The 18,561-nt window shown below is 37.5% G+C and overlaps 1 protein-coding gene across 1 annotated transcript in view; it reads left to right on the plus strand.

The window, feature by feature from the left end:
* MGST2 (microsomal glutathione S-transferase 2) overlaps nucleotides 1-17,586 on the plus strand; it is a 29,687-nt gene extending 12,101 nt beyond the window's left edge. Inside the window, exons 3-5 of the mRNA XM_051965247.1 lie at nucleotides 14,032-14,102; nucleotides 16,086-16,167; nucleotides 17,089-17,586. Coding sequence (XP_051821207.1) covers nucleotides 14,032-14,102; nucleotides 16,086-16,167; nucleotides 17,089-17,221 — 286 coding nt within the window. The 3' untranslated portion in view covers nucleotides 17,222-17,586. The remainder of the gene's footprint in view (nucleotides 1-14,031; nucleotides 14,103-16,085; nucleotides 16,168-17,088) is intronic.
* Nucleotides 17,587-18,561: the final 975 nt, after the last annotated feature.

Genomic DNA, 18,561 nt, shown 5'->3' on the forward strand with positions numbered 1-18,561 from the left:
TTGTGGACTTACCAGAACTGTATGGGACCGAGCAGATAGAACTGTGTTTATTAGATGCATTCAAGGAGTCGTCAGGTATTTATGTGTTCTCTTCCTTTCAATTCATCACAGTCTGTTCCTTTGCAAACTATATAATTGAGCCAATAGGATGATATTTAATATCATCCAGGGAACTTAAAATACTCTGAGAACAAAAGACTGCTCAGCTCTAGAAGGCAGAGTAAACAGAATTCTGTGTATGTCACCAAAGCTTAGAATCAGGTGTTTCAGAGATGGTAACAAGCTTGGAGATCAAAGTCCAGTCTGTTCATTCTTAAATGAACAAACCGAGGCCTTCAGAGGCAATATTACTTACCCAAGGTCATACAGACTATTGGGATTTTCTGCAAATAAGAAGTATTTAGGTGGAATTTTGCATCACTTCCTTCCTTCCTGTATTTTTTAAAATAACATTTTTCTATTATGTCACATTTTCCTTTTGTTCCTTTTTGTGGTTCCACTTAGTCATGTGCTGCAGAACCACCATTCATCTCTCCATTTCCTTTTTGGGGTTAATTACTGAAATATAGGAAAGATAACTCAGAAGAGAACCTAGAATCTATATAAACACTGGATGAGGAATTTAAAAACCTACTACTAATCCTGCAAGCAAGATAATTGCTAAAGAGGGAGGCAAACCACCTGGCTCTCCTATACTTACTCCAGCAAAAACCTGAAATTTGTATGAAACAAATTATGATCATTAAGCCCAAGGAGAAAACTTTTTCCACTCTAGAAATGTATGAAAATGTCCAGGAGCCGTGGGCAGTAGGAAATGGGACCACAAGCAAAGTGCAAGTGAGGAAAAAAGTTCTACTTGGATAACAAACTAAAAGAATGTTCGAATTTTGAATGTAAAAATGTTTTATGAACTACCCACAGTATGAGGAAGGTGCTAATGTCCATGACATAGATAGAGAGCAGCATATGGAAAGATCCAATAAATGCTCATTGCCGTTAAATAGAACAATACATTGAAATTCTGTAACATCCTAGTATTTTCCCTCTGATTTCTTATACAAACAGCTCTATGGGCTTAACTTAAGAAAGAGAGATTGTTAAATTGCCTCCATTCTAGCAGGAAAATTGAAGAGATAATAAGCTGCTTGTACAGTTTTAATCCAGGTTAAGCAATTCAATATCCACTTCTCCTTCGCAAAGACAAAAACCCTTTCTCACTAAGCCTTTTGGATGTACTTCGTGGTGTCAGGAGAGCATGGCCTTAAGAACTGCTACATGTCTTCCTCTCCTCCTTGTGTCGCAGGCCTGGGAGCTTCTCCGCCCAGTCTCTGTCTGCTGTAAATCTTGATAAAAGTGTGGATGGCCTCATTTAAGCTTTTTATACTATGAGAATGTTGGTGGGCTTGGCTTTTTAATCAGCATTAACATAGTCTTTAAAGTTTGCAAAGCAGTGAAGCAGTATATGTTCATTACCTTATTGGCACTTCACAACTCTGTGGTAAGAAGTACAGGTATTATTTCCATTTTACAGATTAGGAAACTGAGGCTCAATGAGCTTAAATGACTTGTTGAGGAGCATACAACTAGTAAATGTCTGATCTGGGATGGAAACCTAGGCTTCTAGACCCTAAGACCATTGCCCTATCCACCATGTCACCTTGCTGCCATGAGTTAGTTTTCACCTCTGATGAATAAAACCAACATGGTGCATAATTGAATCTTTAATAAATGTCTTAAAAAATAAAGTTCACCAAGCACACACCCTAATGAAATATACCTTAAAAGCCCATGATTTTTGTTATGTCATTCTGGGGAAAGAGAAATAAATACTTCGGTCTCTATTTTGCTGTCACCATTATATCCTTCATACTCAAATTCTGATTCTCTTTTTATTCCCTCACCCACACTGTTGTTGCTAGGCAGCCATAGTGGGCTGATTTCAAATGTTCATCACCCAGAAGCCACTAGGTGGAGCAATGGATAGTGTGCTGCCCCTGGAATTGGAAGAGTTCTAGTATGATATCAATATAATTACTAGCTGTGAGACCCTGACCAGGGCATTTAAGCTTTGTCTGCCTGAGTTTCTTCACCTGTAAGATGGGGATAACAATAATAGCATCTATTTCTCAGAGTTTTTGTAATGATACTGTGTAAATCTTAACGTGTTCTAGAAATCACCATCATCATCGACATTATTATTAATTATAATATTATATATTTAATATACAATAATTTAATATCTCATAATTGAATGGTAGAAAAATTTGGAAACAGTAAAAGGTTTCCAATATTTCACCAAAGTTTAATTCTCTACCTAAAAATATAGTATAATATTGTATCACTGTTGTCAGGCATCCTGCTGATGGAGGGGAGGAAAGCATAAGACTGGGGCAGTATCTGGGCAACAGAAATAGGATGCAGGAACTGAATGAAAGGAGCTATTATAATAACTTTAAGTATTTGAATGAGCATCCTATGGGAAAGAGATCAGCCTTGTTCTTGGCCCTGGTGCAATGGATGGGATTTATACAAAGGGAAATTTTGACATAATGATGAAATTTTTTCTCATTAGAGGTCTATCAATGTGGAATGAACTCCCTTTAAAGGTCAAGGATTTCTTTTTGGAATTAAAAAAAATAATAGATTTGAGAATAAATTTTGTTTTTTCATTTTTTTTTCAGAAAAAGAAAAAAAAAGTTTCAGAACTAATCAACTCATAAAAAACAATCTGAATATATTTAGTCAGTCAATAAGCTCTTATTAAGTGCCAATGTGTGCCAGGCACTCTGCTAAGTGCTGGGGATATAAAAGGAAAAGACCCTGCCCTCAAGGAGTTCACAGTCAAATGGGGAGACAGCATGAAGACAGTTATGTACAAAAAAGACATATACGTGTTAGATTTGTAGATAATCAATAGAGAAAATAGCATCATGTTCACTTGTTTTTTTCTGTTTTTTTCTCTCTCACGTATTTTTCCACTTGCTGTGATTTTTCTCTCCCAACATAATTGATAAAACAATGTGTATTAAAAATAAACAAACTAAAAAAGAGAAAGAGAAAGCATTAAGGGTGATCAGGAAAGGCATCTTTTAGAATGAAGCTTCTTAAACTGAGTTGTGACCCCATCTAGTATCTGGTGACTGAAAGTAGAGAATGCTAAAAATTTGGTAATAATAAAAGGTATCCATCCAATATTTCACCAAGGTTTCATTCTTTATGTAAAAATAAACAAGCACATCCATCTTATTAGCATGCAAATTTGCTTCCATCTTTAATAAATGGCAAAATTACATGCAAATCAAAGAACTATTTTAAAATAAGTATCTTTATGATTTATTATCAGTAAATGTTTGATTTGTATACCCATTTTATATACCTGGGATCGTGTAAAAATTTCTTGGGTCATTAATGGAAAAATTGAAAACACCCTGTTTTAGAAGATGAAATTTTAGCTGGGACTTGAAGGCAGCCAGGGAGGCAAGGGGGCCAACCAGTGAAAATGGCCAGAAATGTCTTGCTTGAGGAGCAGCAAGGTAGCCAGTGTCTTTGGTCTGTAGAGTATGTGTATATGGGGGAGTAAGTTATAAGAAAACTGGAAAAATGAGAGAGGAACAGGACCTTAAATACCAAACAGAAGATTTTCTGTTTGATTGTGGAGGTGATAGGAAGCCAATGGAGTTTATTGAATGGAGGAAGAGGATGGTTTAACATGGTTAAACCTCTTTTAAGGAAGATTAATTTGACAGCTGAGTGGAAGATGGGCTGGAGTGGGAAGAGAATTGTGTCAAGGAGACTATTGGCAGGTTTTTGCCGCAGTCCAGAAATGAGGCGATGAATTGCTACACCAGTGGTATGAGTGTCAGAGGAGGAAATGGAGCATATGCATTAGATGCAGTGTTCCACCATATGCAATCCTTCCACAAGATGATCCTCTCATAGGAGAAGTGTCTTCTTGGGCGATCTTCACTGAGACCAGCCTTGTGCTTTATAACTGGGCAACATTTGCTTTTGGCTGTTTTTATGGGCTTTCCATTTACATTGTTGCCATCTTGTATATATTGTTTCTTTAGTTTTGCTTTCTTGTCTTTGTGGTTTTTCTTCTCATTGGAAGAGGCTGGATGACTTCTTGTTGCATAAATCGTAAGGAACTTCCTGTTCCCACACCAATTGGACTATGTGGCTTCTGAGGACAACTTTGAGATCCCATAGTTCAGTGGAGATGGAGATTCCCTCCTCATTTCTGCTTCAAAGGAAAAAAGGGATGCAAGTCAGTCATTTGAAGCAGAAAGAGAAGATTTAGATTTATAAGAAATTTTCAAGATCATTGATTCCATTCCCCCATTTTACAAAGAAGGAAACAGAGAGAGGAAATTCTCTCTAAAACTTTAAGCTATCCAATGGACTTGCCTGCCTTGGATAATGCATCCTTTTTACTGTTAGATTAATATCAATCAATCAATCAATCAACTAACATTTATAAAGCACTTACAATCTGCCAGATACTGTGCTAAGTGCTAAAGATACACTGAAAGGCAAAAATCAGTCTGTTTCCTATAAGAAATTGTATTTTAGTGGGGGAAGGAGACATCCTGAAAATAGTTATATAAAAGACACATTCTTAGTGGTTAGAAATAAAGTTTAACAGAAAGATTCTTCCATGAGGGTTCTTAAGTAGTTTATGTCCTGGATGCTTCACCAGTCTGATGAAGCCTATGGGCCCCTTCTCAAAATAATGTTTTATTTGTAAATAAATTCTTAATAGAAACAAATGCTAACCTTCAGGCAGAGGTTAGTAAAAAATAATCTTGTAATTTAGTCCCCTGCCCCCATCTACAGATCCCCAAGGAACAGGAGGAAGTAGAACATGGAGTTGGGAGGTCAAAGAGACCTCTGGGAAGGCAGAAAATGCTGGGAAAGGATCTGGTGCAGAGTTGGGGAGGATTGAGAGAATGCCCAAAGCTGGTCATTGGGAGATAGGAAATGGCAACATCTGCCATTTTGCCTTAGCCTGTACTTTAGTGGCCAGGGGGCTGTGGGAAGTTCATGTTAGGGATAGCAGATACCATTTACATTTTTCTGCCTTCGTGCAAGAGCTGGAGTGCTCTGGGGCCCCCTGATCTTCCTACCAGGATACATTCTAGAGGGAGTTCATGGTCAACTGAAGCTTCGGAGTTCTTGTCCAACTGTGAGATTCCTTCTTCATTTCATAACCTCATATGTATCAGTTCCTGATCTCTTGGAGGATAATGCTGCACTTGGCTGAATACTGAAGACATTTAGCACCCAATTTGTTCTTTTCCTTCAAGTCGCTGAACTTCAGATGTGCCATCCTTGTGACTCATAGGATCCTTTCCAGCTTTCGGTCTGTACACTATGTCCCTACCTGTCTCCCCTGTCCACTAGTGCTATTGGGTATTCTTTTATGTGGCTGTTTATAGACACAGGATAAGAAGTTACCATTTGAACACTGGAAGGGAAGTGCTTGGTCGTCTGCCCATGGTTAGGTGAACAACTTCATAGATTTTGTAGCCAGAAGCATTATTTGATCCATCACCCTCATTTTACAAATGAGGAACCTGAGGTCCAAGGAGGTGAATACTTTAGCTAAAATGACATAGATCAGGGCCTATTAAACTTTTTCCGTTCATAATCCTTTTTTTTTTTTTTTTTTTTGCCTGAGGAATGTTTATGTGACCCTGGATATATAGCTCTGTAAAATAGGTATACAAATCAAAAACATTTAATGATAATAAATCATAATTTTGTAACTAAAAGAGTTATAAGTCTCCACATGATGTTGCAACCCACAGCTAAAGAAACTGAAAGATGAGATTTGAATCCAGGTCCTCTGAATTCAAGACTAGTCTTTTTCTCTTATTGACAACTCTTGTTGGGATGTTTCTTTGTAGTAGCACAATGGTTAGAGGACTAGACTTGGAGTAAGGAAGAGTCATTTTCCTGAGTTCAAATCTGGCCTCAGATACTTATAGATACTTACTTTACTCTGCTTGCCTCAGTTTCCTCATCTGTCAAATAAGCTGGAGAAGGAAATGGCGTATCACTCCAGTGACTTTACTAAGAAAATACCAAATGAGGTCATGAAGATTCAGGTGTGACTAAAACAACCGGACAATTAAAATGGAATTGTAACAAATTCTATGACTTGTGCCTAAGTACCTAAATCTCTGTCTCATGCTGATTGCCCCAGGAGGATGGGATAGGATGGTGCAGTAGGGTGTGTGGTATAGTATCCAGATTGTCTGGTTTTTTGTTTGTTTGTTTGTTTTGTTCTTGCTAAGGAAGAAATTAGGGTTAAGTGACTTGCCCAGGGTCACACAGCTAGGAAGTGTTAAGTGTCTGAGGTCGGATTTGAACTTAGATCTTCTTGACTTCAAGGCTGGTCCTCTTTCCATTGCGCCACTTAGCCACCCCCAACTTGTCTATTTTTGCAACAGCAATTCCCACTGGTCTTTGTCTCTATTAATGCGAGCAAGTCTGGAGTTAATATTTTCAATATTACAGGGATCCTTTCTTCCCTGAACAGCTTGAGAGAGTGATCGAATTGGTGACTGCAGGTTTTTCTGAAGTGAGACTCAAAATAATTGAGCCAGGTTAGAATTCTCTCATATGTATTCTGTAAAATGGTGGAGAATGATGCTTCCTCATTTCATGCTTTTTTATTATTATTTTTAAAAAGAACAGATTGGAGTCTTTAGAGATAACCTGCAAATGAGCTATTCCTTAGCAAGAATGGGGCTTCTTCTAGTAAATCAAGCCATAATTAGGGTGGGGTGATAAGTGTCACGGGGCACACTGACCGGTCTTTTAGCCTTTCTGTGGTGGAGAAATAGCACAGCTCAGTTAATGAAAAAAATTAATTAAAATCAGAAGCTACCAAATTGAAGGTTGGGGTAAGTCTCTTCCCTAGTTGTCTTTGCTTCTTCCCTATCCCTTTTCCATCCCTCTATTTTATATATCCCCATGCACAGTTTATGTTAGTTCCTCAGGGGATAAAGATTCCTAGCTTGGGTCCTGCTGGTGGATCAATTATATTATAACCTTAAGAGCAATTGGGTTTCCTCAGGCTTTGGGGAAGGGGTGGGGGATCATTCATAATCCTGCAGGAAGGGTTCTTCCACTCAAGGTCTCATTAAAGATTATATGACTGTTCTTTCTGGTTAGGATATTGTCAGAAAAGCATTCAGCCAACTAAGTCAATGGGGGGGAGGGAAGGTAAATCTAATTCATCCTTTCCTTTGCTAGGTGCCAATGAATTAATTATAGTTTCAAAAGAATTCTTCCCTCTTACTTAAAATAGCATCAAATCTTCCGGCATATTCTATGAATAGGAACAATTTGAACTGAAGTTAGGACAGGGCATTGGGAGCCAGGAGACTGGAGCTGCAGCTTTTTTTTTTTTCTTTCTGTTGTTGATATTCTTGGGGATAGAGGAGAGCACTTGGCAACATGTCTCTCAGGACTCAGTTTCTTCTGTTAAATGGGTATGAAAAATGCCATTTTATTTTCTCAAAGAAGAATTTGTGAAGATTTATTTTTAAACATCAGCTTTCCTTCAACACATTTACACCAAGTGTTTACTAGATGCAAAGCTCTAGGTTAGCCATTGGGGATCCAAAGTAAAAAAAGAAAGAGTCCCTCTCCTTGAGGAGTTTGGATTTTCCTGATAGTATATAACATGGATGTACCCAGTACTTAAATGGATCTTATTCATGCTGAAGTCCCCTCTAATGATCCAGATCTGGATCTGACTGGTTCCTGATTGGCTGGTGTCCTGAAGTTGGCAGTCCAGGATGTCCAGCTCCCTGAAGTCACTCCTTATTATTCCAGGCATTTCAAGGGTGCCAGGCTATTTATGCATGATCTGTGCATGCAAATAAAGACAAGGTAAAAGAATCTAATGTTGGACGTGGGAAAGGGGAAGTGAAGGTAGATATTACAAGGGAGGTAGCATCTGACCTGAACCAACTTGCATAAAGGATTTGGAAAGGCAAAGGGCAGCTAGCTGGTTTAGTGGATAGAGCACCATGTCTTGAGTCAGAAATCTGAGTTCAAATCTGGCCTCAAATACTTTCTCTATGTGTGATCCTGGGAAAGTCACTTAAGCCTATTTGCCTCAGCTTCCCTATCTGTCAAATGAGCTGGAGAAGGAAATGGTAAACCATTCCATTATCTTTGCCAAGCAAATCCCAAAAGCTGTCATGACTGAAAAAGACTGGAAAGTCAAAGGGGAGAAAAGATTTCCCCACTCTCTACCCTCAGTTTAGAAGAAATTTTGTGTTTGTAGACCAGGAAGGCTAGAATGTAGGATAACAAAATATGCTGGAGCTACACCGAGGAAGGCTTTAAGTACTAGGCTGAGGCTGTGTTTTTCATCCTGGAGGCAAATAAATAAGGAGCTACAGAAGACTTTTGAGCAGGAATGTAACATGATTGGACTTGGGAGACTGTTTGCAACTGTGTGGAGGATAGATTGGGGAGGGGAGCAATCAGACACCTGGGTACCAATGAAGAGGTCATTAGGAGAGAATGAGACTCAAAGGCCTGAATAAGGGTGGTGGGCACAGCAATCAGAGAAAGAGACTCAAGAGATATTAAAAAGGGAGAATCAATAAAAGTCAACAAATTATTGGGAGAAGGGTGAGGGAACGGAGGATTCAAAGATGGCCTTGGGATTGTGAACCTAGATGAGCACAAGTTTAGCTTTACCAGACAAGGACACTTTGGAGGAGGTTTAGTAGAAAAGTTAATGAGTTTTCATTTTGGACATACTGAATTTGAGAAGCCTAATGTATCAAGGTGGAGGCGTCCAATACACATTGGTGACAAAGGACTAGACTCGAGGAGATAAATTAGGCTGGGGAATCATTTGCATAGCTATCATAATTGAACCCATGGGAACTGATGGGAGTGGATGTAGGAGGTGGGAGATGAATGATGATTCAGTAAAACAGATTCAAGAAAAGCACTCAAACAGATTGGAGAAATGAGAGCTCAAAGTCCAAGAAACCAAGAAAAGACAGAGTGTCTAAGAGAAGGGGATGATCCCCACAGGGCAAGCAGTGCAGAGGGAGTAAGGGGGACGAAGACAGAGAAATAACCCCTGGATTTAGAGGAATTCTCTACTGAGAAGCCCTCTCTTTCCCCACTCACTTATTCGAATTGTGATCTTTTTATAATTATTTTGTATTTCTATTGTTTATTTAGAATATTCATTTATTAATCCATCAATATACACTTGTTAAGTGCCAACTACATGCCAATCACAGTTCTAAGTATTGGGGATACAAAAAGAAGCAAAAGACAGTCCCTGCCCTCAAAGTGCTTACAACCTAATGGGGAGACAAAGTGAAGATTTGTATATGGAAAACAAGCTATTTACAGGATAAATGGGAAACAATTAAGAGGGAAAGCACTGAGGGAGTTAAGTGGGCTTCCTGTAGGAGATGGGACTTTAGCTGGAACTTAATGGAAGCCAGAGAGGTCAGACATCAGTCAGAGAGGAGCAGGGAGGGCATTCCAGGCATGGGGGCAGAGAAAAAATGTTCAGAGCTTATATTCACTTATATTTAATTCATTGATGAATATTTATATTAGCATATATTTGTTATATATAATATGTATATATATCTATATCTATATATATCGTATTTATGTTATACTTCTTCAGTAGAAAGTAAGTTCCTTGAAGGTAAGGGCTATTTAATTTATGTCATTGTTTGGCACAAGTCTTGAACATAGTAGGTACTTAAATTATTTTTAATTGAGCTTCATTGAGTGAAAGTGGTATTTCTTGATACATTTATAAGCAATGGAAAGAGAGAGAGAGAGAGAGAGAGAGAGAGAGAGAGAGAGAGAGAGAGAGAGGAAAGGAAGTGGAAGAAGGACAGGGAGAGGAGAGAGGGAGGGAAGGGGTAAAAGAGAAAGGGGGGAGAGAGAGAAAAAAGAGAAGAGAGGAGAGGAGAGGAGAGGGAGGGAGAGAGAATGGTTGGCCTTGGCCACAAGAAAGATCACTTAGACTACAGCAAAGGAAAAAGACTGGATGGCCAAGGGGAAGGAAATAGAGTGTATTTGAAGGGGAAAATAGAGGGAGTTCTTGGCAGATGACCTCTATTTGCTCATTAAAAGTAGGAGACAAGGGGCTCTGTTGAGAAGGAGAGATGAAGAATGATGATGGAATTTTGAGAGGAGGAAAAAAGTTTGAACCAGCTGTTTCAGGCCATGTGGTAGAGAATACATCAGAAGATCACAAAAGGATTGTTATGAGCCATGAGGGCCCAGGTGAGGTTAGATAATATGGACCTCCAGTAGACCCAGGAACCGGTTGGGTGACTTCTTTCAGCAGTACCCAGTGGTGGGAATAGGAACATAGGAGAAGCCAGATGTTAAGAGTAACCTAGAGATGCCATTTAGCAAAGCATGGCAGGATATGGGGGAAGAAGATAACCAGTTTTTTAGGTCACTTTTATTGATGTATTAAATACTTTGAATATCTTAAGTGAAGTACTATGTCCAGTATATGTACAAGTAGGAGACAAGAAGGTCTTTGAATGAAAAGAATAGAATTCTCTTGTAGGTTTCTGAAAATTCAGTTCAACAAACATTTATACACCAGCTATGTGTAAGGCAAACAGACTAGGTGCTGGGAAAATACCAATTCAATTAAATCCAACAAATATATTTATTAAACACTTATTTAATAAGTGCTGAAATTTCAAAGTTTCTTTCTTTATATTATTTCATTTGATTTTTTTTAGAACCCTTTGATGTAGGGACTGTTGTTAGGTGATTCACCTATTATATCTAATAAGTTTTGAAGTAGGGTTCGAATCCAATTCTATCCTAATTCCAAGTCCATTGTTTTTTTTCTACTATATTATATAACACCTTCAAATGTAAGCTTAAATAGAACCTAAAATATTGAAGTAAAAATAATAGCTTATATTTTATAGCACTCAATAGTTTACAAAGTGCTAGAGTCTCAGCAAAGTAGAAGAGATGAATTAGAACTATCCCCCCTCAAAAAAACCCAACTATACAAAATAGAGTATGTATTACATGTGCATTAAAGAGGTATAAAAAGCACTAAAAATGGAAGTAGGGACCTAGAATTGAATTTTATATCTGCTACTGATGTAACCTTGGCTAAATAAGTTAATATTACTAGTCCTCAGTTTCCCTTTCTGTGAAATGGGGGTGGTGGTGGACAAAATGATGTTTAAGGTCACTTCCAGCTCTAAATCCATTAACTTATGAGCCTAAATGTATGAAAGATATAAAGAAAAAAAGAAAGATGCTTCTGATGTGGTGAGAAATGCCTTGTGAAGGGGGTAGCATTTGTATTTAGAAAGATAGGAAAAATTCAACAGGTATAGATGGAAGAGATAGAGAAGGCTTTTCAGACAGAAAGGCTAAGAAATAACATGAGCAAAGACATGAGGGTGTTTGTGTGTGGAGGAGAAGCACAGGGCATGTGGTACAATTAGATGGGAGCTAAGGGGGGAATAGATGTGAAATAAAATTGGAAAAAATAGTTAGTTCCACAATGTGGAGGGATTTGCATTCTATCCCAAGAGTTGAGACTTTATTTTCTATACCAGTGGTTCCCATTTAGTGGTTCTCAAATCTCCTGGGGATGGAAATGGTTCAAGGGGTTTGTACTAAAATTCTTTTTCTTCTTCTCTTCCTTTTTGCCTTCTTCCATCTCCTTCTCTTCCTCCTCTTTTCCTTCTTTTTTGGAGGCAATTGGGGTAAATAACTTGCTTAAGATTATAAGAGTATGAGTCTGGATTTGAACTCTATCTTGCCCCTACTAAAATTCTTTAATCCCATCTTAAACAGTAAATAATTGTAATGAGTATTATGGATAATATGTTAAATTACCTCAGAGGTTCACAACACTTTTTGTTTGTTTGTTTGGGGATTACAGAAGAACAGAATATTAGAAACTAGGCAATCAAAAGTCATAGAAGATTTTTGAGAAGAGCTGCCCAGAAGCACCTGAGTTCAAATCCTACCTTAGGTACTCACTAGTTGTGTGACTCAGAACCATTAGCTAAATTTCTTTGTTCCTCAGTTTCTTCCACTGTAAAATGGAGATAATAATAGCACTTACCTCCCAAAGTTGTGGGGGTGACAGGATCAGGGCTGTATATTACAAAGATTACTCTGTCAATGAACTGAAGGACAAACTGGAGAGGGGAGATCTGATTGCAGTAAGAGTCTAAATAAGAGGGAATGAAGACTTGATCTAATGTGGTGAAGGGGGGATGGATGGCAAAAAAGTCAAAGAAACTAAACCCAATATAGCAGTTTTATTCATTTCATTACAGCCCTTAGCAGCATGCCCAACACCCAGGGGGTGCTTAATATTTGGTTTTCATTGATCCGTGCACTACCTTCTCATCCTCATCTCCATTGCCCTATACCAACAGCTTTACGTGTACATAGCACTTTATGGTTACAAGAGAGACACAGTGTGGTATCGTGGAAAGCTTGTCTGGGAATCAGGAAGACCTGGGTTCAAGTCTTTTCTTTGCTTTATACTGACTCTGTGTTGCCAGCAAGACACTTAGTCTCATAGTTCACCGAGGCAACTCTCAGTTGCAGAAAAATTATTGATATATACACTAATAGAGGTACTTTCCTCACTGGGAATGGGGAGGGAGAAAGGGAGAGAAAGGTTATAAACTTTACATATTTATTTGATCCTGACAAAAAAATCTTTTAGGAAAGTCATTTTATGGATGAACAACTGAGGGCAAAAGTGTTTAAGTGATCTGTCCAAGATAAGATGTGAACTTGATCAAACTTGTTGTCGAAGTTGGTGGTGACTTTTAAATTACATCATTACTACCTCAATTTCCTTACTTTCTGACTTCCTTGCTTAATTTGTAGAAGAGTAATTGTTTGTCCTTTGTTCTCAAAAAGGACCCGAATGACATCAGGGAGGTGATACCACGACAAAGAAGTCAACTGGATTTCAGTGATGGAGAGCTGTACAAGTCAGCAGTCTCACTCTGTCCTCCAGAGCCAGCTGGGTCCAGTAGCTAGATATAGATCAGGATGACTGGGAATGGCGCTGGGTGAAGGGGGAGATCTTGACCTTTTTATGCTAAGGTCTTGACTGAGGCAACACCCATTCAGTGATGAAAGCTAAGTAAGAAATGAGAGATGAGAAGTCACAATGGACTAAGGATGGGCATTCATATAATGTTTTAAGGTTTGCGAAACACTTTATCTACATCTGAGAGGATCTTTGCCAAGAGAACCCCAAATGGGATCATGAAGAGTTGGAGAGTTGGACATGAATGAAATGACTGAATAACAAATTATCTACATCGTTTCATTTCATTTCATCTTCATTTTCTCCCTGTAAGAGTAGGTGCTAAAGGTATTATTTTTCATATCCATTCTACAGATGCTATACAGAGAGCTTAAATGGTGTTAGGGTTATCCAGTTAGTAAATGTTAGAGATAGAATCAAATCCAAGCATCTCTTGGGAGCAAGTTCAACACATTTGCCAATATATTACATTGACTTCTTATCTAGTAATTTCGTGATGGTAAAAATCAATCAATATCTGAAGAAGGAACCATCATTTCATTAATAGAGGAAGAATGTGTTAATAGAATATAGGCTATTTGAAATCAATGGAATTGAGTTCCATTTTTAGTTCTGCCATTTGTTACCTATGAGACCTAAAGGAAGTCATTTCCTTTTTAAGTCCAAGTATTTGCATCTGTAAAATGATGGGGTTAATCTAGTTGAAGGGTTCTCATACATATATAAAATATGAAACAAAGAATCTTTATGTTATAATATCACCCTAATTTAATATAATATGATACATATACTATATTATATCATAATATAAAGATGCTTTATTTCATGAATCCCATTTAGTTTTACAGGGACAAACTGGACATTTATCTGCAAAAGAAGCCATTTTCATTGGGGTCCTCTGCTTGCCTCACAAATAACATACAGATTCTTTTTCTCTCTCTCTACAGACAAAACTGTCTGGAGTTTTACCCTATATTCCTAGTCACCTTTTGGATGGCTGGATGGTTCTTCAACCAAGGTAAATTAAAACTACGGTGATATTTCCACCTAAATGATGGCTGTGGTATTTTATAACCTTTTGGAATCATCATACAGTTATTCATTTTCACCCCTTGGAAATCATTAAAATGACTTCCAACAAAATGAGGAACAATTTTTCCCCTGCTTCCATGTGCCACAAGACACTGAAAATTTGCTCCAGTTTGTCTGAACTGCAAGGACAGATTTCACTGGTGATAGATTGTTCTCTTAGATATTCAGATTAGATTATGAACTTCTGGAATTGTATACAGAAAACTGAAGTCTCCAAACTACGGTATGGGCTGGAGGTAATCTTGTGTATCTTACTTTTCATAAATGTTCTTCATTTAATTTAACTCAATTAATATTTATTAAGCACCTTTTAAGAAGTTTCAGATTCTCTTCTATTTTTTTCTAGATTCATTATTTCTTGGTGTCTTATGTCATTTGATTCTTCTTGCCCAATTCTAGTTTTCAAGGAATCATTTTCTTCCTTAAGATTGAATACCTCTTTTCCCAGTTTGTTAACTTTTCCGTATAATTTTCTTAGATTGCTTTTATTTTTCCTAATTTAAAAAAAGTGTACCTATGTGACAGTTTGCTCAGTAGAATGAAACAGTCCCTGCCCTCAAGAATTTACATTCTTCTTAGAAGATATTTGTACACAGATTAGATTAGCTAAAACTAATATAGATCAATTAAAAATTAGCTTTATTAAGCAGTTACTCTGTACTGTACTGTACAGCAACTGGATGTCTGGGATATATATATATATATATACACACACACACACACACACACACACACATATCTGTCTGAATCTCTGTCTCTCTTTGTTTCTGTCTCTCTCTCTTTTGTCTCTGTCTCTATTTCTGTCTATCTCTTTGTCTCTGTCTGTCTGTCTCTCTTTCTTTCTCTGTCTCCCTCTTTCTCTCTCTCTGTCTCTATAATATAAAAATAAATATAAAAAACTGGTCTGGGAAATCAGGATGACTCATCTTCATAGGTTCAAATCTGGCCTTAGACATTTGCTGTGTAATCCTGGGCAAGTCACATAACTCAGTTTCCTCATCTGTCAAATGAGGCTAGAGAAGGAAATGGCAAACTACTACAGCATCTCTGCCAACAAAATCTCTGACATGACTGAAATGACTAAACAACAATCAAATGTACCAGATACAAATATAAGCCAAAAGAAAGACAAGTTCCTGGCCTGAAGGAACTTATATTCTGGTAAAAGATAATTCACAAAATGAAGCTGAAACAAGGGAGCCCTAAGAGTGAGGAGATGATCAGGGTTAGAGGTGAATATGGCTGGTATGGGAGTGTCCTCAAATGAAGGGACGGGTACAAACAAAAGTGTTTTCAAGAGGGAGAGAACATTAATAACTGCTGCAGATCCAGAAAGGTTCACACAGGAGGTGGCAGCTTCACTTTGAAAGTTGAGGGTGAACAGATCCAGAATCCAAAATGTTAATTAGCCAGAGTATTCTGGAAATCCTCATGGTTAGTGGGTTGCTGGGAAATCAAGGCCATCCAACTTAAACTGCAGATTATTATATATTTTTTGATATGACCAATATAAGGATTTGTTTTTCTAGATGATGAATATTCTGGGGTGGATTTAAAAAAAAATTATCCAATGAGGGGGCAGTGGGAGGGTAAGAAAATAAATGCTTATAATAATTAAAAGAGAAACAAATATGAATAGTAAGGAAGGAATAGTAAGAAAAAAAGAGAGAAAAAGAAGGCAGGAGGGAGGGAAGGAGAGGAAAAGGAAGGAAAGAAAAAAGAAAGAAAAGAAAAAAGAGAGGGATCTAAAGAAAAGAAAAAGAAAGGAAGGAAGAAAAGGATAGCGAAAGAGGGGAAAAGGAAAGATTATTACGAGGGTATGAATTGTTTTGGAAGATTGATGAATGTAAAATTACACCTATTTTCAAGACTATCATAACCTTTTCTCCTTTCTGATTTCTCCCCTCAGTCTTAGCTGTCCTTTTGGGTCTGGCATACATGTATGCTCGTCATAAATACTTCTTTGGATATTCAGAGTCAGCTAAAGAAAGGTAAGAGACCTAAATCTGCCTCATGGGTAGCACAGAAAGCTTCAGGAAAGGGGTTGGGTCAGTCCCCTGTTGCTAGGCAGCGAAAAACACCTTCAATAGTGGATTATGGGCTCTAAATTGGCTCACGTTACTCAAGGATACAAATGAATTTCTCCTATTTGAAGCAAATCTGTCTTGCCAAGTCTTGTTGACTTACCCTGCTAGGACTGGGATAGAAAAGCAAAAGAATAAATCAAGAGGATTTAGGAGGAGACCTCAAGCACAAATACTGAACTCCTTTGCCTACTTACTTTACTTTTAAACCAACAAAAATCTCTTGTAGTCTTCCAAAAGTTGCCAATAATTGTACACAGGTTGTGATAATCCTTTGATTATCTTAAGTAACCAATTAACCTTTACAGACAAGTTCCCTTTTCAGCTTTTATAGCAAAACAAGTTTGAAGATTTCAGGAACATAAAAGCTGTGGATTTTCCTACAATGAATCAGACTGGGCTTCTGCCATGATCCACAATATCAGCTGGCTTCCATATTGCAGAGCTGGACCTAGTAATTTTAACACTTGGCGTAACAGAAGCCAGTGTACCCTCAAACAGTGACCCTTATTCCTATATGGAGAGATCCTGTGACTTTGAGTTCTTTTTTGGGGAGATTACCAAGAAGAATAGGGGAAGATGGATTATGAGGCTCATGTGGGGTATGGCCATATGAAGTAAAAAGGCTAACAGGTAACTTACTATTTGAACTTAGTCTTCTTGCTAACTAGACACTATCTCTGTTGCTTTTTCTTTGGAAGGATTGCAAGTACTTTCAGTACTCTAAATTTGGTACCCTGAATGAAGCCTTAGTTGTTCAAACTTAGTTACAGTTTTTTGTCACTGTATTTATCATTTCTTTCCCTCTCTTTCTCTTCTTATAAACAGGTTAACAGGCTTTCAGATGAGCCTGGGAGTTTTGGCTCTGCTGCTCATCCAGGCTATAGTGGGAATTGCCAACAACTTTCTGGATGAATACATGGACTTGGATATTTTCAAGAAATTACATCAATGGTTCTAGACATTTTTCTCTTTTAGTAATCACAAGTTTTTTTTTTTTTTACTCAGGAAATAGACCAAAACATATGAAATCAAAATTCCCATCTTTGAATTAAATTAGAGAAATTTTTCAGCCCAACTCTGAGACCCAGAGAGTTTCATTCTATTTTTCTTTTCTTGAGATGATGGGAAAAATCCTTCCTTTTCAGAATTTATTACTTGCTTAATTTTTTTATGAACTGTTATTTGTCCTTGTATGATGGAGTTAAAAATCTTGAAAAAATTACCTTGTTTTTGATTTTTTAAAAAGAATTTTAAAGAAATTGCTGCTGAAGGACAACATATTTGCATTGAGGAGAATCATATAAATAACTTGATTAGTCACTATACATGTCCTATATTGTTTTGTGTGTGTGTGTATGTGTGTGTGTGTGTGTGTATGTATGTGTGTGTGTGTGTGTGTGTGTGTGTGTGTGTGTGTGTATTTCTGCTCCTGACAAAGTTCCTGACATATGGAACTGGACAGTTAAGCCTCTTTCATTAGTGGAGGAAAGAATGTGATGACTGGCACTTGGGAGAGATTAAACAGACACTTCCAAGTAGCCAGGGCAAAGTCATCCTCTAATAGCACAAAATAAACTTTTGACTAAGAAAATATGCTTTACTAAAAAAAGAAAGGAACTCATTTTCCAATATACAACTCAGGAATTGAATACAGAAAACATTACCTCCATCTTCAATCAAAGGAAAACAAATTCAGATTCCTAAAAAGTGAAGATCTTGGTGGATGCCCACTGGCTCGTTGATGAATGGAGGTAATGAGGACCTCTTCATGAGTATAACATGAATTTTATGATCTGATCTTTATGTTTTTTTCATTTTGCCCATCTTTGAAACGGGAAGAACACTTTACTTGACTAGAAGATCTTTAGTTGAAAAGTGTCATATACATGAATAGCATTTAAATACAGAACTGAATGGATGAAGAGAGTTCACGCTCAGATTTCTCCTGTACATTTCTGAATCATCATGAATGATTTTGAATCAATAGATTGAGTCCCAGATTTGTACTCAAAGGACTTGGTATTGAGGAGATGTGGCTTTTAATCCTGGTTCTTCAATCTCCCTGCGCCTTAGTTCTCTTGTCTGTATGTTAGGAAGGCAGTACTTAACAACCAGGATTATTGGAAGGAAATTTGATGCCATTGAACTAGGACTCCACTTCTTACATTGTGCTTCTTGACTCCATATGGGGTCTTATAACTGAATATGGGGGTCATAAAATTATGATTTATTATTGGTAAATGTTTGATTTGTATACCTATATACCTAGGATTATGTAAAAATTTCCCTGGAGAAAAG

The sequence above is a fragment of the Antechinus flavipes genome, chromosome 6 (genome assembly GCF_016432865.1).
Source record: "Antechinus flavipes isolate AdamAnt ecotype Samford, QLD, Australia chromosome 6, AdamAnt_v2, whole genome shotgun sequence".
In the NCBI taxonomy this organism is placed as follows: Eukaryota; Metazoa; Chordata; class Mammalia; order Dasyuromorphia; family Dasyuridae; genus Antechinus; species Antechinus flavipes.